General features: G+C 51.7%; 1 protein-coding gene across 24 annotated transcripts in view; it reads right to left on the bottom strand.

Annotated features, from left to right (window-relative positions):
• NPHP4 (nephrocystin 4) overlaps nt 1-22,951 on the bottom strand; it is a 134,868-nt gene that overhangs the window by 96,155 nt on the left and 15,762 nt on the right. For all 24 annotated transcript variants that reach the window (XR_010148443.1, XR_010148446.1, XR_010148448.1 and 21 more), the window contains 3 exons: nt 13,361-13,533; nt 11,570-11,634; nt 6,071-6,226 (listed from right to left, as the gene is read on the bottom strand). Coding sequence is in view for 15 of the 24 variants with exons in the window: in XM_063787063.1 (XP_063643133.1) it covers nt 6,071-6,226; nt 11,570-11,634; nt 13,361-13,533 (394 nt within the window). In the remaining 9 variants the exon portion in view is untranslated. The remainder of the gene's footprint in view (nt 1-6,070; nt 6,227-11,569; nt 11,635-13,360; nt 13,534-22,951) is intronic.

Genomic DNA, 22,951 nt, shown 5'->3' with positions numbered 1-22,951 from the left:
CCTCAAAAAGAAGAGTTGGTACCATAGAAGCGGAGCACAGAACAGTGGTTATCAGAGACTGAGGAGGGGAGGGAGAGGTTGTCAAGGGGTCATGGTACAAGTTACAGTCTAAATTCTGCTGTTCCTGCACAGCAGGGTAATGACGGTTACCAGTAAGTTCCCGTAAAATACAAAAGAGCTAGAAGAGCAGCTAGAAGAGCGGCTTCTGAATGTCCTGACCACACAGAAATGATGAGTGTGGGAGATTACAGTCACGCTAGTGCTCTCATTTGATCTACTCTACAACACATACGTGTACTGAAACATCACACTGTTCCCCATAAATATATACAATTACAGTAAGCCAAGAAACATTTTAACAGAATGTTTCAAAAAGCTGGGGGGGGCGGGGCGGGGAGGGATGACATAAACTAAAATAACGGAGGACAAAGGCCATTTCCCAGACCGACTTCCTTTAGGAAAGATCACTTGTGTGCCATGGGTGCCCCATCTCAAGAGGCAGCAACTCAGTGGAGGGATCAGGGTCACCAGGCATCTGGGAGGGGGCAGAAGTCAGTGCTCCTGGAAGTGGCCCAGGCTGGGAAGGAAGGAGGTTCTGTGTGGCCACCCCATGACCAGGGTGCACACGCACCCCCAGGAGCAAAAGCCATTCCAATAGTTGTGACCCTGGTCTGCACAGAGAGCTGAAGATGCAAGTCCCACGCACAGGAAGTCATCAAGGGAGGAAAGATGGGTTCCCACCAGGACAGCCAGACTGAGGAGCTACATCTGCAGTGAGTAGAAACTTCCAGATCCTGGAGGGCCCAGGGAAGCCAGAGAAGCCTGGGTATCCTCAATCAGCCGGCTTGGCAGGCCACATCTTGCAAGCATCATGGGCTCTGGAGTAAAGCACCTGAGCCCAAGCCTGGCTCAGCCACCAAGTTACTCTGTGAACTTCGAGAGGCCAGGCCTGGACAAAAACACAGCTGGGCCCAGTGCTGAGTGTTGCCTTCGCACATCTGAAGGGCTAGCTAGCAAAGGGCAAACTGATCAGACCTCCCAGGACGCTCTACTGTAGGAGGCTTGGATCTGGGCTGAATTTAAGACACAACTTTCATGATGAAGACGCTAGTGCTTTACCAATCCATCTCATTTTCTCCCCAAATACATCTTTATGAGCAGGCCCTATTATTGTCCCCATTTTATAAAGGAAAAACAAAAGCAAAGACTTGGAGAGGCTGGGAAACCTGCCCCCAGCTCACATCGTGGCTAGACGTGGAGCAGACAACCGCCACAGGTCTGTCAGCCTCCAGCATAACCCAACAAGCATCCTTTTACTACCTGAAATCATTCACTCTTTCACTCACTCATTCAACTAACCAACCAACAGCAGCAACCACGACAGACATGAACCCCACCGTGGCAGAAGTGACCCCCACTGCAGCGGAGGCGTTCTGCCCTTCATGCTCTGTAGCTTGGCCTACCTTTAATTTATCTGTTGCCAAGTCTCTGGCTAGGAAAGGAATTCCCAATAACAGCATTGCTCCTATGGAAAAACACACCCCACTCTACAACAATCCATTTTATTCTGGGACCCCCATAAGCACACTACAGAGAAAACAGGGATTGCCAGCAAACCCTTCACAAGCAAGAACCCCCTTCCCACTGACGTACAGTGGAGAGCCCCTGAGATTCCCCTAGGCCCTAACGGGCTCCCACAGCCCACAGCCTCCTGGGGACACAGCTCTTCTGCTAGGGATATTTAATTCAGCAGAATGCACCTCAGAAACAAGACCGCTGCAACAGTGGGATATTTAATTCAGCAGAATGCACCTCAGAAACAAGACCGCTGCAACAGTGGGATATTTAATTCAGCAGAATGCACCTCAGAAACAAGACCGCTGCAACAGTGGGATATTTAATTCAGCAGAATGCACCTCAGAAACAAGACCGCTGCAACAGTGGGATATTTAATTCAGCAGAATGCACCTCAGAAACAAGACCGCTGCAACAGTGGGATATTTAATTCAGCAGAATGCACCTCAGAAACAAGACCGCTGCAACAGTGGGATATTTAATTCACCAGAATGCACCTCAAAAACAAGAACGCTGCAACAGTGGCAGCAGAATGAAAACTACATTTAGGAATCATCTAAGCAGGAATGAAAATGACTTTGAGCTAGTCCAGGTTTATTCTAAAACACCTATTGCCTTTGGTGACTGTGGTTAGATTTGAGGTCTGCCCTTACCAAAATCCATTCAAGAGAGACCTATGACCTACCTCCTAAGACTGCAATGTGACATCCTCAGCACCCAGCCCAGGGCCTGCTTCACAGTGTCTACTCAATAAATATTTGTTGAATAAATCAATGAATAAATGAATGAATTAGTGAATACGTAAAAAGTATACACCAAACTATGATCAGTGGTTTTCTCCACAGAGTTAGACTAGAAGGGAAGACTTTCAGTTTTCACTAAATGTATTGAACACACATGAACTTCGTGGTTTTAAAACGCTCTTTAGCATATTGTATAAAAGGGGCAAACAACTGACAAGCTGCATTGGCACTGGCCAGGAACAGCCGTCAGAAAGCAGCCTCAAGGCCAGGCACAGTGGCGCATGTCTGTAATCCCAGCACTTTGGGAGGCCAAGGCAGGTGCATTCCTTGATGCTGGAGCTCAGGAGTTTGAGACCAGCCTGGGCAACATGGAGAAACCCTATCTCTACAAAACATACAAAAATTAGCTGGAGGCCAGGCGCCATGGCTCACACCTGTAATCCCAGCATTTTGGGAGGCCGAGGTAGGTGGATCACCTAAGGTCAGGAGTTCGAGACCTGCCTGGCCAACGTGGTGAAACCCCGTCTCTACTGAAAATACAAAAATTAGCTGGGCATGGTCGTGAACACTTGTAATCCCAGCTACTCGGGAGGCTGAGGGAGGAGGATCACTTGAACCCAGAAGGCGGAGGTTGTAGTGAGCCAAGATTGTGCCACTTCACTCTTGCCTGGGTGACAGAGCAAGACTGTCTCAAAAAAAAAAAAAAAAAATTAGCCAAGCATGGTGGCACATGCCTATAGTCCTTACTACTCAGGAGGCTGAGGTGGGAGATTGACTTGAGCATGGGAGGCAGAGTTTGCAGTGAGCCAAGATTGTGCCACTACACTCCAGCCTGAAGAAGAGCCAGACCCTGTCTCAAAAAAAAAAAAAAAAAAAAAAAGAATGAGAGAAGAATCTGGCTGTCATTACATACATAATTTAAAAAGTTAAAAAGTAAAATAAAAAGAAAGTAACCTCAGGGCCCACACGGCACTGGCACCCCAAACACAACAGAAAGGCTGGGCAAATTGTGTTTCTCTCCTAAAACAACTCTGAGAGTGGTGGCGGGGGGGCGGCAGGTGTTGCTGAGATACCTATCCTTTCTCTCCAAAAGGTGCATACGGCCCTTACCTGGTGGAGTCAGTCAGTCCCCCTCCCTCCCTCCAGACACCATGGCGTGTGCTCGCCCTGCCCTCAGATCCCCTGCTCACTCGATTTTCAACACCAGCAGCATAAAACGTCATTAATTTTGCAATGTTCTAGGCACTGCCAGCATTCGTTTGGCACCTTGGTGACGGGCCGGCTGCTCCACACCTGGAAGGCCGACTTGAGGCCAACGGGCCAGACCTCTTCCGAAGCATGGCTTTTAAGAATGAGGAGCAGGAATCATGCACCCCAGGCTCAAGCTCTTTAATCCAAAACTCTGTCTCCCATCTTGTGGTCCCCTTGGCCCCAGCTTGACACAAGACACTAGGAACAAAACCAGGCCTGTCCTCTTGGGGCACCACGGCTTCTCATTTGCAGTCCTAGTCATGAGGCTGAGCCAGTCCAGTGACCTGCAGGTAATTCTGTTGGTCTGCAGTTCTACTGACACCCACGGGCAAGTCACAAAGTGATGACTACCCCTCCGGCTCCAAGACTCCCAGGTAGTAAGACTGACACAGCTGACTTGAAAGCAGCACACAGCTAGTCCTGAAGATCAGTATCAACCAGGCAGCAGCACACAGCTAGTCCCAAGATCAGTATCCACCAGGCGACATCTCACAGCTAGTCCCAAGATCAGTATCTAATAGGCAACATCTCACAGCTAGTCCCAAGATTAGTATCAACCGGGTGACATCTGAAAGCTAGTCCTGAAGATCAGTATCAACTAGGCAGCAGCACACAGCTAGTTCCAAGATCAATATCAACCAGGTGGCAACTCACAGTTAGTCCTGATGATCAGTATCAAGCAGGCGACATCTCACAGCGGCGCCTACAGGGCCCTCCCTGGCCAGCAGAACAGGGGCCAGAAGGACAAGCCACGGACCAGGTCTCAGAGCCAGACACAGGTTTTCATGTTCTCTTTGCTCAACTCAACAGCAGTGACAATGAGGCCTTCCCTCTGTCTCCTTCTTCCTTTCAGAGGATTGCAGGCAGATTACAGGGTAAGACACCCTGAAGTGGGCGTGGAGAGCACTTATAGCTCAGTGAGCAGGACAGACCCAGACTGCGACCCCACGCTTGCTCTTGTTCAGAGTTCATTCCTCCCTTCTCATTTCTCACCCTCTCCTCCCTGGAATGCTGGAAAAACAGTGACTTCACAATGATGATGTCCACCATAGACCTATCCAAGAAATTAATTAACTCAGATAATAACATCTACACCCCAGCACCAACCAGAATGCCTGTGCGACGCACAGGGCTGTCATTGCCAACAACCAGGGACCTGTGCCGGAGCCGAGCTGCATCCTTTTCTTCAGGGCCCAGAATGAGCCAAACTCTCAGCACAGCACTGCTCTCGGTCCCCGCCCCTCACACACAAGGTCAAATCCTGCTCTTCCTGGAACCCAGCAGGGAGTCAGTCACCCAAGACACTCGAGGTTCTGGTGGTGCCAGGACATCTCCAGCACATGACAGGTAGAAGGAGGCTGGTGTGTCCCTTCTCCTGGAGTCCTCAAGAAAGCCACACAAAAGTCTCCAGAAGTGCCTGGAAGAAGCATGCAGCCCAGGCCATGAGGACCACCCAGAAGATTCCTACAGCAGAGCACACCCCCAACACTCCCATGGCTGCTGGGGTCGACCCAATTCCACCACCAGAGAATCAACTTCTGAAAACCACACCAAGACAGAGCCCTTGTCCTTTAACACGAATTTCAGTTTCCAAAAATCCTCAGGTCACTGCACACCCATGTTCACAGCAGTCAGAAGGTGGAAGGCTCAAGTGTTAACTGATGAAACAATCGGCAGAACATGGTCCATCCATAGACCGGAATATCATCCAGCCTTAAGATGAAAAGGAAGGAAACTGGGACACACACTATAACATGGATGAACCTCGAAAACACTCCACTCAGAACTTTGAAGACATTTCACTCTTAGGATGAACTAACAGAGCAATTCCCCTCTCTTCCTAAAGAATGCCGGCCACTGAAGGACAAGGACTGCATGATCCCAGTCCTATGAGGTCCCTAGAGTCACTGAAACCATGAAGACAGAAAGTGGAAGGGTGGCTGCCAGGGGCTGGGGGAGTAGGGAATAGGGAGTCAGTGTGGAAGGGGACGGAGCTTCAGCCGGGGAAGAGGAAAGAGCTCAGGGATGGATGGTGCTGGTGGCTGCACTACAATGTGAATGTACTTATTGCCACTGAACTGTACATTTTAAAAGAGCTAAGACGGTCAATTTTATGTTATCCTTATTTTACCTTAATTTAAAAATCATCATCATGATCATCAGGTCACTGATATGATGCCACATGGTTGAGATCCAACCAGTGGTCTTCCTAGCTATGGTCACAGAGACTTGAACTCTGTCTCTCACGAAAGCATTTTCCCAACCAAAGCAGCCAGAAATGACTCGATGGATGTGAGACACTATTTAGGACGGAAACGGAAACTAGACTGCCATTCCATCCTCCTCCACTGCCCCCCACAACCCCCGCCAGGCCGTGCTGCTGAGATGCAGAGGGGCGCTCGGCCCACGCTGCCCCCAGAAGAGCCCAGTGCCTTCAAGGTTTCACTGTGAACTAGGACAGACTCACCTCACCAAGTGGAGAGAATCAAAGACGCCCTTACCGGATTCTCCATGAGCTGGAAGCAGGCCAGGTATCTGCTGCAGACCAGACACCAGAAGGTTCTCAGGAAGAAGGTGGAACGCAGGCTCCAGGGCCGGGTGTGGCTTCAGCGTGTACTGCAGGCTGCAGTTCTCAATGAGGGTCATGTGTCTGTTTTCTGGTGAAGAAAACACCAATGTGATCAACTGATAGCTGAAAGCAAAGGTGCTTCCAGTCAAACCAGCCAATTAACAGAGAATGTTAGAAACACCACAAACAGGAAAGGGACTTTTCTAGGGAGAGTGAAGTGGTGCTGTGTTCTGCCTCAAGTGAAAGGCATTGATCTTTAATAACCTTCTCTGGTAAAGTTACAATTTAAAAATTTTTTTAATTTTTCTTTTTTGTTTGTTTGTTTTTAGAGACAGGGTGCCACTCTGTTTGCCCAGGCTGGAGAGCAGTGGTGTAATCATAGCTTCCTGAAGCCTCAAACTCCGGGGCTCAAGTGATCCTCCCACCTTGGCCTCCCAAAGTGCTGGGATTACAGGCATGAGACACCATGCCCGGCCTGGAGGTGCAGTTTTTAATCCAACATAAAATCTCTCCCACCCACTACTTCCCTCAGTCTCCTGAGAGCACAGACAGGCACAGACTGTGCAGTTTCCCCAGGTCTCGCTGGTCCCTGCCATCAGACGGGCCTGGAGGACACCCTGGCCCGAGGCCTGCCTGCCTGCCTTTGTGTGTCAGCACTTGTATCCACCAAGCCCCAAAAGGAGGACGGCAGCACTGGAGGGAGGCCAGCAGCATCAGAGACAGAGCCCTGTCCTCAGGGAGGAGCCACTTTCCTGGAGTGATGGCTAAGACCAAACACGTGGATACCCATAACGCACGGGAGAACTGGATCCGAACCACGGGACAGATGTGGGTAAAGCACGAGGGGAAACGTGAGGAGGAAAAAGGGCATGAAGGAAAGACTCTGAAGAAATGACACCCGGGAGGAGTGCGGCTACACCGCAGGGCGGGCAGGCCCTGAAGGTGGAAGGAACAGCATTCCCAGAAACAGGAGTGCGGGGAGAGGCACACCCCCGAAACACAGGGCCTGGGCTGCCCTCTTCACATTCCCACCGAACAGCCAATCTTGCTCGGGCCTGATTTTCTCCAGTGACAGGAAGTCCACCAAATCCCGAGGCACAGGGCATGCACGTGGTCTCAGGCGGCTCAAGTCCCAGCTGTGGCCGGGCCAGGGACAGCTGCTGAGAGTCACAAGTTCAGCTCATTCATGTTCTGATTTCATAAAGAAAGAGCTAAATATGAACTACTGTATTATCAGAAAAAGAAATTTGTGAAGAACTAGGTCCGCCATGGGGGCTCACGCCCATAATTCCAGCACAGGTGGATCACCTGAGGTCAGGAGTTTGAGACCAGCCTGATCAACATGGTGAGACCCCATCTCTACTAAAAATACAAAAATTACCCAGGCGTGGTGGTGCATGCCTGTAATCCCAGTGACTTGGGACACTGAGGCAGGAGAATCGCTTGAACCCGGGAGGCAGAGGTTGCAGTGAGCCGAGATTGCACCACTGCAATCCAGCCTGGGTGACGGAGATTCCATCTCAAAATAAAAAAAAAAGAAATTGGTGAAACACTGTATTTTTTTAGTACCTAACCACTTCAAACATGGAATCTGCTTACTTTAAAATTTAAAATACTGCTAAAGGCATTTGACCTGAGTGGCTAGTCAGGAGTCACAACCTCTCTGCGGTGGGGGGCACACAGGAGAAATAGGAAAAGACTCCAAATGCTCAGACCTCAGACCCAGCCACCAGCTTCAGGATTTTGCCCTACGAATTCACGCACACGCTCAGGGGAAGGGCGGACGCCCACTGCAACGGGGTTTCCAACCTTTTCTTTTCTTTTTTTTTTTTTTTTTTTTTTTTTTGAGACAGAATCTTGCTGTCACCCAGGCTGCAGTGCAGTGGCATGATCTCGGCTCACTGCAACCTCCGCCTCCCGAGTTCAAGCAATTCTCCTGCCTCAGCCTCCCCAGTTGCTAGGATTACAGGCACCTGCCCTCACACCTGGCTAATTTTTGTGTTTTTAGTAGAGACAGGGTTTCACCATGTTGACCAGGCTGGTCTCGAACTCCTGATCTCAGGTGATCTGCCTGCCTTGGCCTCCCAAAGTGCTGGGATTACAGGCGTGAGCCACCGCTCCTGGCCCAACCTCTTCTTACAGAAACCCCTAAGGGTCGGTATGCAGGTCTATTCAATCAATCATGAAACATCAATTCCACGAAACACCACAGAGCTGTAAAAAGAGTGAGTGCTTTCTGTGTACTGATAGGAAACATTCTTCTAGACAAATTGTAAGGGAAGAAAGCAAGGTGTGGAACAGTGAGTAAGAAGAGGTCAAGAATCAGATGCAATACTGGACAAGCGCATTAGCTTCTGTGTCCGTAAAACGACCCCGGAAGGGTCTGTTACCAGGGCAGCCCTGATGAAATAACAGCAAAAGTTCCTTTTTCTCACTGTTTTCCTTCAGTCCCTTTATCTATGGGTACAGCTGCTTTAAAGGAACCAGATGGCAGGGATGCCACCAGAGCTTCTTGACCCCTGACCAAATACCAGAGAGAGATAGAGCCCCACGAAACTGCTGCAAACTAGAACAGGTGAGCCCCAGTTGCCTTTAGCCCATTAGCATATCATTATAATGCTAAAGACCATTCTCCAAGAGAAGACCACCGGGTGTTCTGTACAAGCCATGCCTGGAGAAGCACGTTATGATCTGCGTCAATGTGCCTGGAGTCCCACCCTCCCGGCCCGTACCCAGTTCTTCATCTCCATGCCTCCCACTGTCCAGGGAGAAGGTGCCTTTAAAGTGAGGGCTCCCTTCTCCACTCCCCGGCCAGTGAGTAAAACCTGACTACCTTTTCCAATTGGATATTCTTTCTTTGCAGCCGACACAAAGTGGGAAAAGAACTCGGTTCTTCAGTGACAGATCCACAAGAACCCAAAGAGAGAGGTTACCTGGTAGCAGGTGAGGGGATGGGGAAAGGAGACCTCACTCTCAACTTTTTATATGTATATATTTTATATATATATAACACACATATAAATATACTATATATAAAATATAGAATACATATATATATTATATATATATATATATTTTTTTTTTTTGAGGCAGGGTCTCACCATCGCCCAGGCTGGAGTGCAGTGGTGCAATCATGGCTCACTGCAGCCTAAAACTCCTGGGCTCAAGCAATCCTCCCACCTCAGCCTCCCAAGTAGCTATGACCACAGGGGCGCACCGCCATACCCAGTTAATGTTTGTATTTTTTGTAGAGATGGGGTCTCACTATGTTGCCCACGATGGTCTCAAACTCCTGGCCTTAAGCAATCTGCCCACCTCAGCCTCTCTAAGTGTTGGGATTACAGGTGTGAGCCACTGCACCCGGCACTTTTTTATACTTTTGGATTCTGAATCATGTGAGTGTATTGCCATTACCAGCAAATTTTGGGAAATGCCCGCTGCAAGGATGAGTGAAGGGCCCTGCAGCAGGTTCCTCCTCACAGCCTCCACTCAGGGCCAACAGCTTCCACACAGACGCATGGACATGTGGACTGTGGACGTGGAGCGAATGTGGTGGCTGTCTACTTTGTTCTCAGGATACTTCTGGACAGAAAATCCCAGCATATGACTAATTAGATTCAGTTGAAAAATAACCTAAAAGCCAATCTTCAGCAACGAAATGAAGTTCCTGACTGGTTGTTCTCAGCAAACTAAAAATAAAATCCTGAGCCCCCAGTGGACTGAAGGGACCTCCTCTTGGCCTAGAGGACTCCAGAGCAGCCTTGAAAACTGAGTTCCGGGAGTGACAGGAGGGGACCAGACAGGCCCCCACATGCCCCGGCCCATGCTAACCACCGTTAGCCTTTCTTCCCTCAGGACTGGAACCAGCCCTTCTAGAGACTCCATCGCTGCTGCTGCCCAGCGATCACCCACCGCTCTCCCTCTTCTGGATAGTCTACGGAGGGCATGCAGGGAGGGCTTTCGTGTCCCCTGCTTCACCTTTTGACATCAGAGGCCGAGAACTTCCCCTCGGGTCCTGCTAGTGCCACCACGTTTTGAACACTGTGTCCCATAAAGCGGCATGGGACTCAGCTGCGCACGTGCACGCTTCTCTCATAAACACGCAGGACTCCTCCTGGGCTTATTAAAATAAGCAGGCTCAGCCCCCACTCGGCAGAAATTCCTCTTCCCTCTGCCCCTCTCTCAAAGGGTCTGTTTCTGGCTTCTGGCTGGAGGCTACACTTCCCAGCCTGTCAGAAAGGCCACCTGCAGGCTGCAGCCCTTTATGAGAAATGAAGCTCTCCTTTCCAGTCTCAGGAACCTCATCACTCTTCAGCTGACATCTCCTATCACGAGATTGTCACCAAGACCAGTGAGGGGCAAAGGGAGTGGGTTTGACGTTTTGTTTTGTTTTGTTTGAGACAGGGTCTCACTGTGTCACCCAGGCTGGAGTGCAGTGGTGCAATCTCACCACACTGTAATCTCTGCCTCCTGGGGTGAAGTGATTCTCCCACCTCAGCCTCCTGAGTAGCTGGAACTACAGGCACACACCACTACACCTTGCTAAATTTTTGTATTTTTTATAGAGACAGGTCTTACTATGTTGCCCAGGCTGGTTTCAAACTCCTGAGAGCTCAACTGATCCACCTGCCTCAGCCACCAAAGTGCTGAGATTACAAGCCTGAGCCACCGTGTCTGGCCAGGTTTGACTTTTAACACAAGCCACGAGGCACACATGACATCCCCTTCGAGGAATCTGGGCAGCATCTCACCTCAAAGAGACAGAAAAGTCACCCTCCCCAACAGATCCACCTCCAGCCACTCTTCCCCACCCACACTCCCCCAATTGCTAGGCAAGCACAGCCTCTGTGCTCTGAGCCTCCCTGATGTCCTTCTAGCCCACTCCCACCCCTCCCACCACACGCCCTTCCTGTCATCCTCCAGGCAGGCAGCAGCAGAGCAGACCGTCATCCCCATCCTTCCCAAATGGCTCCCTCTGGCTGCCTGGGAATGGCTGGTCACTGAGGAACAGCAGGAAGCTCCCCGCCGACCCCTGCTCTGCTCTAAGGCAGCCTCTCAGCCATGGGGCCTCGCCATGCTGGAGATAACCGACGGCTGTGCGGTCAGAGGTTTGAGATAGCCGGTGGCTGGTGACAGAGAGCTACTACTTCATCTGGTGAGCAGAGCTGTTCCCCTCCCTCAGGTGGCTCTCACAGGCGCTCCCGTGCTCATCCCCACAAACCAATGCCCTCCCTCAGGGCTGGTGTGTTTCAGTTCTTTACTTTCTGCCAAAAGTCCAAGGCCACGAAACATCTGCCAAAACCTCTTAGATAAATTAGCTAAGCGGATAGCAGTTTACACTGAGAAAGATCCCATTCAGAGCTAAAGGTGGGGAACACTCAGGGAAGGCACGAGAGCAGTGAGTGCTGCCAAGGCCAGGTCTGGCTCTTACGCTCTGCAGGGTCCTGGAGAAGCGGGTGCAGGAGGGCTCTGGGGGTGCCATGGTACAGCCGCAACCTGGAAGACAGGACCCAGAGAACAGTCGTCAGCCACGTGCGCACTTCTCAGAAGGAAAGCACATGGAGGCCTCAGCCACCACCATGCCCACTAGAGCTTTCTAAACTCCACCAGTCCCACCCTCTGCGGAAGGCAGAGGCAGCTGAGGCCAGCAGCAGCTCCCCAAGCCGTTGGTGCTTGTGGCCAAGCATGTCTGGCACACACGCAGCCCCAACCAAGGCAGCCTGAGAATTGAGGAGCTTTCCTGGAAAACACCATGGAAATTTACAAAACTCTGAAATGTCTCAAGAAAGACAACATCTGAGGAATGTCCACAGCTGTATATCTGGAGCAGTGGTTCTCAACCAGCGATGATTCTGCTCCTTAAGGCACATTTGGCAATGTCTGGAGACATTTTTTTTCGTTTGTCACAACAGGGCCAGGGTGCAGGGAGGCAGTGCCCTGGCATCTAGTGGGTTGCCAGGGATGCTGCTAAACATCCTACAGCGCAGACGACAGCCCCGCGACAGCAAACAATTATCCATTCGCAAGTCAGTGGTGTCAAGCTTGAGAAACCCTGATTTGGAGTAAACATGTAGGCTTTAACCCTGGCTGAAAGGATGATGCGCCAGCCTATCCACCCGTATGCCCGGCTCCTACACAGAGCCTGGCACGCGACAGACACTCAGCCAGCATGTGCTGAATGAACACCTACTGCCTGCCAGGCACCTGTGAAAAACACATCGCTCAATATTCAAGCAGAACTTACGAGATATGCATTATCATTACTCCTCATATACAGATGAATAAATTCAGGGTCCAAGAGCTCAAATCACTTACCTGAAGTCCCACAGAGAATCAGTGCTAGAGTACAACTTTGGCCCATATCCATACTACCTCAAATCCATCGCTGGTGGTCAAAGCCAGCCCTTACTCTGGCCTAAAGAACAATTCCTTAAGTCACTTAGAAATGGCAAACCCAGCCGGACACAGCGGCTCACGTCTGTAATCCCAACACTTTGGGTGGCTGAGGCGAGCAGATCTCTTGAGCCCAGGAGTTCAAGACCAGCCTGGGCAACACAGGGAGATCCCGTCTCTACTAAAAACACAAAAATTAGCCAGGCATGGTGGCACACACCTGTAATCCCAGCTACGTGGGAGGATGACACACAGGAATCACTTGAGGCTAGAGGCGGAGGTGGCAGTGAGCCAACGTTGCACCACTGCACTACAGCCTGGGTGACAGACCAAGACCCTGTCTCGAAGAAAAAAAAAAGGCAAACCCCCAAGCAAGACACATCCCACACTATGCTATTATGGACACACAACTTTAGATGACAAATGTACAGCCTTCTACTGCCACCATAAGACGAGCAGTTAAACCACCATAGAAAGATGCTGGAATCTGGCCAGGCGCAAAACCCCATCTCTACTAAAAATACAAAAATTAGCCAGACATGGTAGCAGGTGCATCACTTGAGGTCAGGAGTTCGAGACTAGCCTGGCCAACATGGCAAAACCCCGTCTCTACTAAAAATACAAAAATCAGCTGGGCGTGGCACCTGTAATCCCACCTACTTGGGAGGCTGAGGCACGAGAATCGCTCGAACCCAGGAAGCGGAGGTTGCAGTGAGCCGACATTACACCACTGCACTCTAGCCTGGTTGACAGAGTGAGAATCTGTCTCAAAAAAAAAAAAAAAGACAGACGCTGGAAAACCCCAGGGTTGCAGAAACAAGGCAGGTACCTTTTGTCCTGGGAAGCAGAGATAGGAGAGTCCGGCTGGTTGCTGAAGATCCGAAGAATTCCAAACCCACAGGACAATGTCTGGAGGCTCCCATCCCGTTTCTTGCCCTCAGCGACCACTTCCACCACAGCCACGATATGAGGGTGGTTTAGGGATGTGTGAAAATACAAGGGCTGCAGAACAGAAGCCAGAGGGTGGTCTGAGTGTTCAGGACACACACAAAGAGGACATGGGCGCTGTCCCCACCCCCGAGACCGCCTTCCTACACGTGCCACAGCATCCGGAACCCTCTACCATGCCCTCATGTGGTGTACCACATCTCTGCAGGATGCCAGGGAAGCAGGCACACTGAGGTAACTCCCTCAGACTGAAATGTTGGTGTCGGAGCTCTTTACTCCAGAGCACCCAACATCCAGGGCATCAGACGTCTGCTTCCGCTCCAGGAACTTTCCATTCCCTAGGAATTCCACCACAAGAAACACCAACAGATCCCAGGCCCACTAGAGCAGAATGGGGCTAGAGCAGCTATGCACCCAACCCTGCAGGGGGACACACCAGGTAGGACTACGGTTAGATCAGCCCAAGACATAACACATCCACCACTAAAAAGACACGCACGTGCTGATCAATTCATGCTCCTAGTATCGCCTGACACTCAACACGGACAACTTCGATCACACCTTCCCAGTGCTGCTTCGTGCGTAACCATTTTGAGTTCCATCTGAACTGTATTTAAACTATTAACAAGAAGAATCCTTGAATTTCTTTAGGTGCTAAGTAATTATCCCCAGCTCAGAGCCCAAAAGACGAAAGTCTTTTTATGCCGAAAATCACCTTGAGATCATTTTATTAAAAGATTTCTCAAGATCTAAGCCAAGTAGATGATATTCAAATTGATCTTAAAAGGTTTTCCACTCACACCTTCCCGTTCCCAACATGCAAATGGCCAGCCTCTGCCTCCGCCTTCCTGCCAGGCCCAGGGAGAGGAGGCCTGGGAAGACAGCACAGGAGACTCAAACCCCTCTCTGCATCTCATACGGGCGCTCCCACTTGGGAATGAAAGCACCTTCACTCTGCTGCTGCTTTTCTATTGCGTTAAATTCAATGCAGTTGTTTTTATTTAAAATTAAGGGGCCTGGGGTGGTGGCTCGCACCTGTAATCCCAGCACTTTTGGGAGGTCGAGGCAGGAGGATCACTTGAGCTCAGGAGTTCAAGATCACCTGGCAACATAGCAAAACACCATCCCTATGAAAAATACAAAAATTAGCCAGGCATGGTGGTGCACACCTGTGGTCCCAGCTACTTAGGAGGCTGAGACAGGAGGATCACTTGAGCCTGGGAAGCAGAGGTTGCAGTAAGCCGAGATCATGCCACCGCACTCCAGCCTGGGCAGTAGAGTGCAACTTTGTCTAAAAAAAAGAAAGAAAGAAGGAATGCCGTAGCACAGCAGACAGAGATGAAGACACTGACTGAGTTTGCTAATCAACAGGGAATGCGCATCCCCAGGCATCAGGAGTGGTGCTGAGCCCATACCCCAACACCCCAGCTGGGGGGCAAAGCACAGGTCACCAGCTGAGCACAGAGACCGCCCCCATAAGGCACAAAGAGGTAAGGAGAGCCGAGGCTGGTCTTCCGCTCTATGACTTAAACTTGGAATAATCCTCCTATTAACGAGTCATTACCATGGTGTCACCGAGAAAACGTTTACTGTAATCACAGACTGTCAGCCCAGGATAACAGAGAGATGCATTAAAACATCAGCCATGAGATATAAATCGTTATTCTATTATCTTTTATTGCAATATGATGAAATAATGACCACTTACAGCTGACAGGTGGTTGGACTAAGAGAGAATTATGTTTGTTTCCAAGACTCCAGAACCGCTTTTAAAAAGCCCCACTGCAAAGTCGAGTTGGTCATTATCTCACCTTTTCTATTTATACCTGTGCTTATCAGTCTTACAAACACTACCCACTTTTTCTATTGGCAATAAACATTTTCAACTCTGATACCCAGCAACAACAATCTGCCAGCCTAGAGGTCACCCTGAAATTACTCTACCTGAACCGGGTGGAACCTGCCGCTACGGGCATGTCCCAAATACAAGTTTATGGCTATGCCTCTCCCTTCTGTTTACCACTAAAAATAATCACTCTGAGGCCAAAAACAACAACAACAGCAACAGAGCCCCAGAGCTGCTTGTCTCAGCTGATCCAACCTTAGAATCTAAAGAATCCATCTTTAATCAGAAGAGTCAGCCGCTCCAAGTGCAGCATGTTTGAAAAGTTCAGATGGTTGTACCAGTACAATTACTGATTGATAAGGACATATGTTCTTTTCCAAAAATCATTTATTGACCCTCCAGTGTGGGAACAGCCCCAAGCTAAAGAATTTATAACGAACCTGGAAAACACAAGTCAGCTTTCAAGAAGCTCGAGCCTCAAAGGCTTCATAAACGACAGATGAGGCAGGCACAAAACTGCGAGCAACAGAGCCACATGGCTGCACCCCTCGGGTCACCCCGGCAAAGTCATATTCGACCAGGTCGCCAGTGCCTGACCACCCAATTCCCGCCTTACTCAGCCAGGCAGCACCCAGCTGAGGAATACCTGTACACACATCCTTCAGTCTAGGGAAACTTAACGAACGCCACTGCCATGCATTTGGAAAGGAACATTCTCTACACCAACTGAAATTGCACGATTAAAAGGTTAAGTCAAGCCCATCAAATCGCCTACAGGGCAAGGCCACTTGAGACAGAGGGAGACGGGCTCTCTGTCACCCCTGCATCGCAGCTCACTTATCTGCACTGGTCAAGTTTCCTCCTTGACAGCATAAACAGATTAATAAATCATTTAAATGCTCCTGTCTTAATGCCTTCATCTTCAAAAACAGGGACACCATTTTGCCTCGGGGCCCAGTTTCCATTTTTCACCCGCGGTGATGGAAGTGGAATTGGGCCTCTGCCGATGTGCCTGGATGAAGAGGCTGCAGCCGGGCACCCCCCATGGCACGGCCACGTGACCTGGCACCTGCATGACATGGGCTCCTCAGACAACGCTGGGCAGCAAGGCCAGAGAGGAGCTGAGCAGGAACAGAATGAGTCCCTTCCAAAGAACTGTTTTAATAAGCCTTTAACAGGATATCTTTAGCCAGGCAAACAATGCAGAGACTTCATGCAGTTCCTACCCTCTGGCTCAGATGCACACTGCGGGTTCGGAGGGCTTCCCAGACACTACCCCTCAAGGACAGCAGGGATCGGGGGAGCCCATTGATTTCCACAGCAAAGCATCATGACAGGGACAGGGACAGCCCCCTGCCCCACGAATTATCCAGCCCACAATGTCAGCAGTGCCAAGGTTGAGAAACTCTCATTTGGAGTAAAAATGTAAACTTTAATCCTGGCTGAAAGGATAATACACCATCTTATCCATCTCTGCACTTCCAGCTCCTAAACACAGCCTGGCACGCAGAAGACCCTTAACCAACGTTTCTTGAATAAAAACTACTGCCCACTGGGTCCCTGCTTATGGAAAAGCACATGACTAAATACTCCAGCAGCACTTGGGGATGCACACTCTTATCTCTCATGAGCAAATGAATGAAGTCAGGAGGAGTTAATTTTTTTCTTGCAAATTAATTTCTTTCTTTCTTTTTTTTTCATAGGTTTTTGGGGAACAGGTGGTATTTGGTTACATGAGGAAGCTCTTTAGTGGTGATCTGTGAGATTACGGTGCACCCATCACCCGAGCAGTATCCACTGAACCTAATTTGTAGGGGGTTTTTTTGTTTGGTTTTTCTTTTTTGAGACAGAGTCTTGCTCTATCACCCAGGCTGGAGTGCAGTGGCGTGAATCTCAGCTCACTGCAACCTCCACCCGCCGAGCTCAGGTGATTCTCTAGCCTCAGCCTCCCAAGTAGCTGGGATTACGCGTGTGTGCCACCATGCCCAGCTAATCTTTATATTTTTAGTAGAGACAGGGTTTCACCATGTTGGCCAGGCTGGTCTCAAATTCCTGATCTCAAGTGATCCATCCACCTCGGCCTCCCAAAGTGCTGGGATTACAGGCATGAGCCACTGCACCCGGCCTCAATTTGTAGTCTTTTATCCCCCACCCTCTAGGACCAAGGAGTTTAAATCACTTGTCTGAAGTCCCACTGGGATCAGTGATGGAGTAGGACGCTAGCCCATCCTACCTCAACTCCGATGTCCATGGCGAAAGCCAGTTCTCCCTCTGGCCTAAAGAGCAACTCCTTGGCTTACTTAGAAAAGTAAGCGAGCAGACATGATTACAACCCAAAGCAAGAAATATCTAACCCCAGCTCTACCAAAATAAAAACATTTAGCTGGGTCTGGTGATGCATGCCTGTAGTCCCAGCTACTTGGGAGGCTGAGGAGGGAGGATCACTTGAGCCCAGGAGTCCAAGGCTGCAATGAGCTATGATCGCACCATTGCACTCCAGCCTGGGCAACATAGTGAGACCCCATCTCTTAGAAAAGAAAGATCCCACACTATGCTGCTGTGAACACACAACAACAAAATGGACAAACTTACAGCTTTCCATTGTCCCCAGATGACTGACAGTTCAATCACTGTACAATTAAACACTGGAAACGTCACAGAGACCAATCATTTCTCCTTCTGAAAACCATTTTCTTTCATCCTCTCATTTCAGGTTCCAAGACCACGGCAGTGGTTTCCATTGTGCCAGAGAGGAAATCAGCCCTCCCCAGCTGCAAACAGACAGGCACACAGGGCCCGAGTTGGCCTCCTAGAGCCATAGAGCCTCCCTCTGTGGAAGCAGCTCGCTGGGACACGAAGCCAGCTTCTTGCTTTTGTTGTGACGACGTTCAGGACATGCCTGCCCTCTGCCGAGCAACAGCAAGAGCACAGGAGCAGCCGTCGGGCTCTGCAGCCAGGGCTTCCTGCAAGCTCCAGAGCCAGGCCCAAGAATCCAGGCCCTGGAAGGGCTCGCAGGAGTTTCACGTGGGTTATGCTGATACTCCTTGACAGCATCCACTTTTCAATGGGAAATTATAGCACGCTCATTGCTCTGACGAGTAAGAGCCGCTCAAGAGGGGCTTTCTCATGGCTGTGATGACGGGAAGAGGCACAACCCAATCACCTGCATCCCTCTACCAGGGCAGGTGACTGCCCCGCTGCTTTGGCGACACTGGGGCTGGTGCGCTCTGGGAGGAAAGATTCCCCTGATGGGGGTTTAAGCTGTTGCTGGAGAATCACGAGGATTCCTGCCCAGTAACTCCCCCCAAATAAATAAAGGAGGGAAAAGAAGCCAGTCACACTACACCGGCCACACACAGTCATTAAGGAAAGAATCCAAGGGAAAAGTATGTCCACCTCAAAAAGAAAACTGAGAAACTGCACAGGACCGTGGCCTCCAGCATTATTTTTTAAAAGACACTTTTTTAGAAGTTGAATGAATGATTCGCTGGCTCAGAGGAAGTGGAGGCAATTCCTCCCCACCAGGAAAGGTCTCAGAGAACACAGAATTCTGAGCTCAGAGCTGAGACGTGTCTGGGGACTGCTCTCCTGCATATGGGCCCAGTGCAAATAATTCATCATTTGCAGAAAAAAAAAAAAAAAACACCCAGCTCTGGATCAAGACAAGCCTTCTGTGTTCCAAGTCTCTTTCAGGACATCGTTGTTTGCAAAATCATGCCACAGCCCCCTCTCTCGGGGTCATGTGTGACATGGGCACTCCACAAAACCTGAGCATGCAGGGTCCATGCGCTACCACGTGGGGGCTGGACAGCCACGGGCGCTCCAAAGGCGGTCCCCTGATACCGGCAGCTCACCAACCCCAAAGCAGATCCCCCCAAACCAATGATGATAGGCAAAGACCAGAAAAACACAGGCAATTAGTAAAGCCAGAGAAAGATCTTTGCCAAGTCTCAGAATCACCCCTAAAAAGGGCAAAGGGTGTTTTATGAACCTCTATTTCCACAGGGGTGTAGACAGAGCAATTAGCAGACAGGGTGCGAACATGCTGCCACACCCTCACGCCTAAGAATGCCCACTCCTGGGAGCACTCTGCGCTTCATCCACACTTGGGAGCACATACATGTGTACATGGATGTGCACACGTTTGCACACACAGTTAAATAACTAGTTAACTAAGCTGGAACAAAACCTTTGCTCTGTATGAGAATGCCAAGGACATGGAGGAAACTGCCTGGTACAGAACACGCTGCTCAACAGCTTGGCAGGAGGGATTCATTCCTGGGGCACCACTGGCCTCTGCTGCCCACACGGGGCATAGCAGCTGCAGACAGCAGGCTCCATGAATAGCACGGGGGCTTCAGCATCACCCTCACAGCTGAAAGTGCCCTGGCCACACCACACTGTCCTTGCTGCATTCCCTTCTTCAGCGATTCCAAGTCCAAGGGTGCAGATTTTTCCAGAGGTTTTAAGGACTATGTTCCACTAGTCCCCCGGGCCCATCCCCAGCCTCAACAGGAGACGCACCCAGATGAGCCACCAGCACAGGTATTCCAGACTCCGAAAAGCCACCAGCTCCTAGTCTCCCTAACACATCTGAATCGTGAACTGCACAGGCAGCATGACACGCAGCTGCCAGGATGTGGTGAAATGCAAGTGCTGCCCAACTTCCGCCGCAACGGAAGCCCTCGGGGTGCATGAACATGATCCCGAGAAGGGCAGAGAGAGGCATCCATTCCGAAGATCGTCCTACCATGTGACTGGAATTCTACAGGGATCAGGATTCTACAGCCCAGAGAGTAGGGAGATGGAAGCCCCCGCTTCTGGCCTGCGCAGCACGGATCCTTAGGAAGGTCCGAAGCCTCTCTAAACGGAGAGCTGAAGTCAGAGGGGGTGAGGGAGGAGGAGGGAACTGGCCCCAGCACCTCGGTGACTGCAAGGCATCCCTGGTTTCAGAGCATACTCCATCCCTCAGCATTCTACAGAACACTTCAGAACAAAATGCAGGGCTCCTCAGAAGCAGGAGGTCACGGAGGCCACAGCAGGTGGAGCCGTCAGATGCACAGGGCCGTCGCTCCCGCCCCCACCCGCCACATGGGAATAAGCTGGTGGAGTTATTCCATCTCCATGCACCTCAGTGTCCTCCTCTTTAAAATGGGTACACAGGATACTGACCTCCACAGGAGGATGACAGGCATGAAATGACGGCATGCTTCTGAGCCGATGCCTGGCCACGGGAAGCGCCTCCTGGTGAAGGATGGCTACCTTCACCACCCGCCACACGGCTGTCACAACACCAGGTTTCGGGGGGCTCACTGTGCACATCTGAGGAAGCTTGCTAAACAGCTCTATCCCCAGCAGTTGGTCTGGCATTGCCAGCACCAGGAACTCATGGCGAGCCTCCTGCCACAGCGCAGGCCCGAGGGGACCCCCTGCCCGCGCTGAAACAGCACTCTAAGGGTTCATCCGCAGTCACACTCGTGATTTACAACATGAAACCTTTCCTGACACGGCTGGCCAGAGACACCTCTGAGAGGTATTTGCATTAGCTGTTTGACAACCTTAATGTCAGACACATCCTTAGCTGTCCAGACATACACTCTAGCAAGGCTTTTTATTGAAGCTTCATGACCTCTGGGGTCATTCTCTCCCTCTACTACCCATGCGAGGAAGGGCAAGAGTCAGGACCCATCCATGTCAAGACACACATAATCCAAGCGCTGGGTGATGGTGGGGTACGGAGAGCAACGAGCTCGTGGCCCCAGGTGGGGGTGCTGACTGGCCAGAGCAGGCCCCCACGGGAAAGGCACACCTGGGCAGTGGTTACCTAGAGTAACGTCTCAAAGGACGGCCACTGTCACCGCCACTGTTACTCATCATACAAACTGTCCCAATACCAGGCCTCTTGGGGCCTCCTTCTATATACCTAAGATCAAACCAAGACAGCTGAGACCCTCTCATCACCTCTGTTGCCTCCACACTGTCCCTGCTGCACACCCGTCGTGCTCAGACACCATCCCTCTCAAACTCCCCCCACTCGAGTTCAGCTGTGAAGCAGCAGCCAGGCATGGGAAAGGCCTCCATGACATCGCCGGCTGTTAAGAGTGAAACGTCAGCGTCCCTAAGAAGACCCTGTAGAACCCAGCCAGAAGGCACGACGGGGCCACCCTGCCAACCCCACCCGTCAGCGAACCTGGGCTCTCCTCTCGTCCTAACACCCCCGGGTCTCCCTGCTCTGCTTGAAGCAGCCTCGTCCCTGCTTGTCACGGAGCCAGTTTCTTTCTCATCCTGTAAGTCCCAGCTTAATCAGCAGCTTCGCAGAGAGGCCTCCCTCGTCACCCACCTAAAGCAGGTCTCCACGTTCTCCTATTGGTCTCCACGTTCTCCTATCCGTCTCCTCCTGAGAATTTAACACAACTTGCAATTACTCTGTTACCTGCTCAGTGCGTCTCCCAAACAGTCTGCAGTTCTGTTAGGTGAGCGCCATCATCACCCTGAGCCTAGCATGACGCCCTGCAGAGAGCAGGTGCTGAATGGAATGCATGCTGTGCAGTGAACCACAGAGACAGAGCACGCCGGCCCACAGGGTGGCCAGCCGCAAGACCACCTGAGCGAAAACACGCTGCTCAACCAGTGCCCATCCACCTGCTGGTCTCAAGACAGAAGGCACAGGTGTGAGTCTAGGCTCTGATACCTGCTACCTGGGCAAGTCACTTTACTAAATCTTAGTTTGTCTATACAGGAGGGAGGGAAGAAAGGAAGGAAGGGGACAGTGAAAGGGAAAGGGAGGGGGAGGGGAGGGGGAAGGAGAAGAGAGGGGAGGGGGGAGAAGGGAAGGGAGGGGAGGGGAGGGGAAGGGGAAGGGGAGGGGGAGGGGGGGAGGGGAGGAGGGGAAGGGGAGGGGGAGGAGGGGAGGGGGAGGAGGGGAGGGGGAGGGGAGGAGGGGAGGGGGAGGGGGGGAGGGGAGGGGAGGGGAGGAGGGGGAGGGGAGGAGGGGGGAAGGAAGAGGGGAGGAGGGGGAGGGAGGAGGGGAGGAAGGCGGAGGGAGGAGGGAAGGAGGGGGAGGGGAGGAGGGGGAGGGGGGGAGGGGGGGAGGGGAGGAGGGGAGGAGGGGAGGAGGGGAGGAGGGGAGGGGAGGGGGGGAGGGGAGGAGGGGAGGGGAGGGGGGAGGGGAGGAGGGGAGGGGGGAGGGGAGGAGGGGAGGCGGAGGGAAGGAGGGGGAGGGAGGAGGGGAGGAGGGGGAGGGGGGGAGGGGAGGAGGGGGAGGGGGGGAGGGGAGGAGGGGAGGAGGGGAGGAGGGGAGGAGGGGAGGGGAGGGGGGGAGGGGAGGAGGGGAGGAGGGGAGGAGGGGAGGGGGGGAGGGGAGGAGGGGAGGGGGGAGGGGAGGGGAGGAGGGGGGGAGGGGAGGAGGGGAGGAGGGGAGGAGGGGGAGGGGAGGAGGGTGAGGGGAGGAGGGGAGGAGGGGAGGAGGGGACGGGGAGGAGGGGGCGGGGAGGAGGGGAGAGGAGGAGGGGGTGGGGAGGAGTGGGAGGGGGAGGGGAGGAGGGGAGGGGAAGAGTGGGAGGGGGAGGGGAGGAGGGGGAGGGGAGGGGAGGAGAGAGGACTGGAGAGGAGAGGAAGGGAAGGGAG

This window comes from Pan troglodytes, chromosome 1 (genome assembly GCF_028858775.2).
Source record: "Pan troglodytes isolate AG18354 chromosome 1, NHGRI_mPanTro3-v2.0_pri, whole genome shotgun sequence".
Taxonomy (NCBI): Eukaryota; Metazoa; Chordata; class Mammalia; order Primates; family Hominidae; genus Pan; species Pan troglodytes.
Note: the sequence above shows the minus strand (reverse complement) of the source record. Positions and strands in the feature narration are given on the sequence as shown.